Here is a 5,264-nt window from a genome sequence, read left to right as displayed (position 1 = left end):
ACCAACTCATTTACAGTAGTTTCTATGCCAGTTAATTTTCTTAAGTTTCTATACCAGTTCCTTGGTTGTAGTTTCTATACCAGGTCATTGGTTCTAATTTCTTGACAAGATCTAGGTTGTAGTTCCGCTAACACTTCATTGACTTTAGTTTCTATACCAGTTCCTTGACTGTAGTTTCTATACCAATTCCTTGACTATAGTTTCTATACCAGTTCTTGACTGTAGTTTCTATACCAGTTCCTTGACTGTAATTTCTATACCAGTTCTTTGACTGTATTTTCTATACCAGTTTCTTGGATGTAGTTTCTATACCAGTTCTTTGACTGTAGTTTCTATACCAGTTCCTTGACTGTTGTTTCTATACAAGGTACTTGACTGTAGTTTCTATACCAGTTCCTTGACTGTAGTTTCTATACCAGTTTCTTGGTTCTAGTTTCTATACCAGTTCCTTGAATTGTAGTTTCTATACCAGTTCCTTGACTATAGTTTCTATACCACTTCCTTGACTATAGTTTCTATACCAGTTCCTTGACTGTTGTTTCTATACAAGTTCCTTGACTGTAGTTTCTATACCAGTTCCTTGACTGTAGTTTCTATACCACTTCCTTGCCTGTTGTTTCTATACAAGTTCCTTGACTGTAGTTTCTATACCAGTTAATTTACTTTTGTTTCTTTAATCTCGATTGTTGACTATAAACGGTTCTTCTTCTTCTTCTCAGGCGAATGTTTCCCGGATACAAGGTCCGAGTATCAGGACTGGACAAGAAGGCCAAGTACATTTTCCTAATGGACATAGTAGCAGCCGATGATTGTAGATACAAATTTCATAACAGTCGGTGGATGGTGGCCGGAAAAGCTGACCCCGAGATGCCCAAAAGGATGTACATACATCCAGACTCTCCTAGTACTGGAGAACAGTGGATGCAGAAGGTCGTGTCCTTCCACAAGCTGAAGCTGACCAACAACATCTCGGACACGCATGGATACGTAAGTTCACAATTACTTGAATCGATCGATTTACTGACTGATTGAGAAGTGTTCTGTGCTAAGTTGAATAGCAATATGTCCACACGGATCACGTACAGAGAAATTAAAGAGACGTGACCAGTGTCTAGTTTTAATACCGTAAATCCTTCTACCGATGGAGGGGTTATTATGATTGCCCAATGTGTCGAATTTGATAATTTCACTTGTTTCACCTGATATTAAAATATTAAAACCTGTGTTGGCTTTTATTGTTGAATAGGCCAGTAGATCCTGAAACGTTTTAACTAAACTACGAAACAGTTAACCGCGAAATCATTAAGTATTGAGATAAATGCTTAAAAACAGTTTTCGGCAACGTAAGCCTAATTGTAACTTTCAGAGGGTAGAAAGTTGTTCGTTTGTTTTTTTTAATTTCGCGCAAAGCTACACGAGGGCTATCTGCGCTAGCCGTCCCTAATTTAGCAGTGTAAGACTAGAGGGAAGGCAGCTAGTCATCACCACCCACCGCCAACTCTTGGGCTACTCTTTTACCAACGAATAGTGGGATTGACCAGTAAGCCAAGTATCAGCATAATGCGACTGACTTCGTACCACTGTTACACACATTAGGTGAAAATAAACACTGTTGACCACTCGTAAAACAAACCAAATTTGCAGTGATTACATTCGGTCAGTTCAAGAGAAGTGGCCGGTGATAATAATGTGGCACTTGAAACTGACAACATTGGGGGTTTCTTCTGGACATCACAAATGACAGTAGTAGTCCTTCTCTTAACTACTCACGTGAGTTCGAAGGTGTCAGCGTGTGATTGTTACAGTCTCAACAAATAAACCGTGATTTGTAGTATTCTCTTGGTGTATTGGTCTGTTGAGACCGACTTTAGTCTAAAGCCTGTTTGGGAACCGCATGATCAGTAGGTTGGTGGCGCCGGTTCCGTCTGTCCACCTGATGAATCGGTTGTCAGAATGGGGTTTTTTTTCAAAAACAGATATACCGCTGTCACATTCTGCATCTTTAAGAGCTTTTAACTTGTTCTCAATGCAACGAGAAAGCTCTGTAATCATGTCAAATCTATGGGATTGTCTTTCGTAAACCAAAGTGTGTCTAGTATAAGTATTTTTGTTTCTGCGTCTGTTGTGTGTGTGTGTGTGTGTGTGTGATACTCCCAAGTAAGGTTGAATTGAGGGTGGGCGTGCTATGCAAATGATACGTAACCCACAGCATTTTAAACAACAGTTAGAATGTACTATACGTATCTTATGTTCGGGAGAACATGTTTGTTTAAACGTAAAGATTCTTAATGGGCTACCTGTCCTATGGTCAATACATACAGGGATCAAACCTCGAACATTAGCTTATCCTTGAACCACAAGCTTACGTGATTTGAGTTGAAGACGGTCTGGTTAGGGCGCTCGACTCGCAATCTTCGGGTCGCGGGTTCGAGTTCCCGTCCCACCGAACATTCTCGCTCTTTCAGCCGTAGTGGCGTTATAATGTGATGGTCACTCCCACTATTCGTTGGTAAAAGAGTAGCTCAAGAGTTGGCGGTGGGTGGTGTTGACTAGCTACCTTCACTCTTGTCTATCACTGCTAAATTAGGAACGGCTAGCGCGGATAGCTCTGGAGTAGCTTTGCGCGCAATTCAAACCAAACCTTTAGTTGAAATATTATAAAGGCTTGTTTATAACCCTAGAATTATCGATGTGTTCCATTATTTTTTTTACTTTATGAATTAAGAATCTTTAAATAGAAGGGATGAGCAAAGCTTTGTTTAAAGTGTAGTTACGAATCAGCTCACCTGTTAATGTAAACCTTTGAAACTTAATTCTAAAATTACCTCAAGTAGATGAACTTTGATGGCACTCTCATAATTGAAGAATACTTTTTTTTTCGGAAGATAAAAAATAAGCAGGAAAAAAAACGTTTTTAACTATTTGGAAATTTTTTATTTGTTTGTTTGTTGGTTTGCTTAGGAGATAACCACAACGGTTTGAAAAAAAAAAACGCTTTTTAACTATTTGAAAATTTGTTGTTTGTTTGTTTGCTTAGAGGATAACCACATAAACAGAAGAAAAAAACGTTTTTTAACTATTTGGAAATTTTTTGTTTGTTTGGTTGCTTAGAAGATAACCACATAAACAGAAAAAAACAACACTTTTTTAACTATTTGGAAAGTTTTTGTTTGTTTATTTGTTTAGAACCTTAGAGGATAACCACATAAACTGAAAAAAAACGTTTTTTAAATATTTGGAATTTTTTTGTTTGTTTTCTTAGAGGATAACCACATAAACAGAAGGAAAAAAAACGTTTTTAACTATTTGGAAATTTTTTCTTTGTTTGTTTGCTTAGAGAATAACCACAACGGTTTGTCGTTATTTAATATTTTCAAATGTCTAAAGTTTAGATTAATGAAACACTCCTAGTCACGAAACTGTAATGATAGATGTGAGTGTTTATAATGATCGGTATGGAATGACGATAAACAAAACGTTTAGGATCATAACCAACGTTATAACAGTTAAGTTTGACTATGATTTGAACGACATTCCTAACTACTTATAGATACACCCCAGGAACGGATGTCTTCATGTCAAAGATGGGGGTTAAGGGGAGCATTGTACTTAAGATATTACGTAAGCTGAACTATGCAAGTTCTGGTGTCTTGCGGATAAGCCATCCTTCTGGTCGCCAGGATTTGGTTTGGTTTGAATTTCTTGCAAAGCTACGCGAGGGCTATCTGCTCTAGCCGTCACTAATTTAGCAGTGAAAGACTAGAGGGAAGGCAGCTAGTCATGACCACCCACCGCCAACTCTTGGGCTACCATTTTACCAACGAATAGTGGGATTGGCCGTCACATTATAACGCCCCCACGGCTGAAAGGGCGGGCATGTTTGGTGGGACGGTGATTCCGCAGATTGAGAGACGAACACCCTAACCACCTTGGCCATGCCGGGCCCCCTTTATGACAAAAATGGCCTAAACCTGTAAAATTGTCAGAAGCTGTTTCTTATGAATGGATTTGTTTTGTGTTGTTGTTTTTTTTTATACCTTCAGAGATAATTTTCTCTTTTTAATCACAGAATATTGTAACAACTTTATAGAACAAATCTCAGGGTCCTTAGAATTGAAAATCGTAATTTTCAAATCTTTTTTTTTTCACCCACACTAAACCTAATTCGTATTACAACAGTATGAATTAAAATCAAGTGAAATTCAGCCAAAAGTTTGTTATTCGTTGAGTATCATCAACGTAAATAACGTTTCATAAATTATCTGTTGTTTGTTATTTAGTATTATTGTGCCAAAACCATTTGTTTGTTCGTTTTGGAATTTCGTGCAAAGCTACCCGACGACTATCTGCGCTGGCTATCCTTGATTTAACTGTGATAGACTAGAGGAAAGGTAGCTAGTCAACACCACCCACCGCCAACTCTTGGGCTACCATTTTACCAACGAAAAGTGTGATTGACTATCACATTATAACGTCCTTACGGCTGAAAGGGTGACCATGTTCAGTAAAGGGATTCAAATTCGCGACCCGCAAGTTGCAAGGGCAGGGGACCCAGTGACAGAAAATACACTTTTCAAGCATTGAATGGAAGATATGCCTTTTTTTTTTTCGGGGGTTTAGGAGAGATTATGAGGTTGCCTCTGGTTGTGAACGTTTTTTATGACTGAGTAAAAGGGCACTTCTGGGGTTTGTTGGCTGGATACACACTTGTATAACGTTCCGTCTTACGATTTATTGGTTACAATATACATTTACATAACATTTTATCTAAATTACAGTTATTGGCTATAATATATATATATATACGTACATAATATTTACAGAAACTAACGACAAACGTTGTGGAAGATTTGTGTATAAAGTCTGGATTTTACAAAGGAATAGAATAAAAACGACCAGGTAAATGGAATTACCACTCCACCCCCAAAAAATATATAAATAATTTTACTCTCCTCATTTCTAAATAAGAAATATTATAGCTATTGTGTGAATTTTATTTTTTGTTCTTCTTCTTCTTATTATTATTATTTTATTATAAAAGATTATTTTACATTGTTAGTTTAGTATATGAATTTAGGACTAACCCAGATCTCCTAAGCTGGCCGAATCTCGTGAAATATTATTGGATTTATGGCCAATAATATCGTTACAGTGAGGTTACCTAACGAATGCAACAATGCTTTTTAATCTGTATAAAAAACGCCCCCCCCCCACAATGGCACAGCGGTATATCTGCGGATCTACAACGCTAGAAACCGGGTTAC

The 5,264-nt window shown here is 37.6% G+C and overlaps 1 protein-coding gene across 1 annotated transcript in view; it reads left to right on the top strand.

Annotated features, from left to right (window-relative positions):
- Positions 1 to 5,264, top strand: part of LOC106474115 (T-box transcription factor TBX3-like) — a 35,278-nt gene that overhangs the window by 22,772 nt on the left and 7,242 nt on the right. Inside the window, exon 2 of the mRNA XM_013934806.2 lies at positions 720 to 987. Coding sequence (XP_013790260.1) covers positions 720 to 987 — 268 coding nt within the window. The remainder of the gene's footprint in view (positions 1 to 719; positions 988 to 5,264) is intronic.

The sequence above is a fragment of the Limulus polyphemus genome, unplaced genomic scaffold, assembly GCF_000517525.1.
Source record: "Limulus polyphemus unplaced genomic scaffold, Limulus_polyphemus-2.1.2 Scaffold6840, whole genome shotgun sequence".
Lineage (NCBI taxonomy): Eukaryota > Metazoa > Arthropoda > Merostomata > Xiphosura > Limulidae > Limulus > Limulus polyphemus.
The sequence above is the reverse complement of the archived record's forward strand: the minus strand, read 5'-3'. Positions and strand labels throughout refer to the sequence as shown.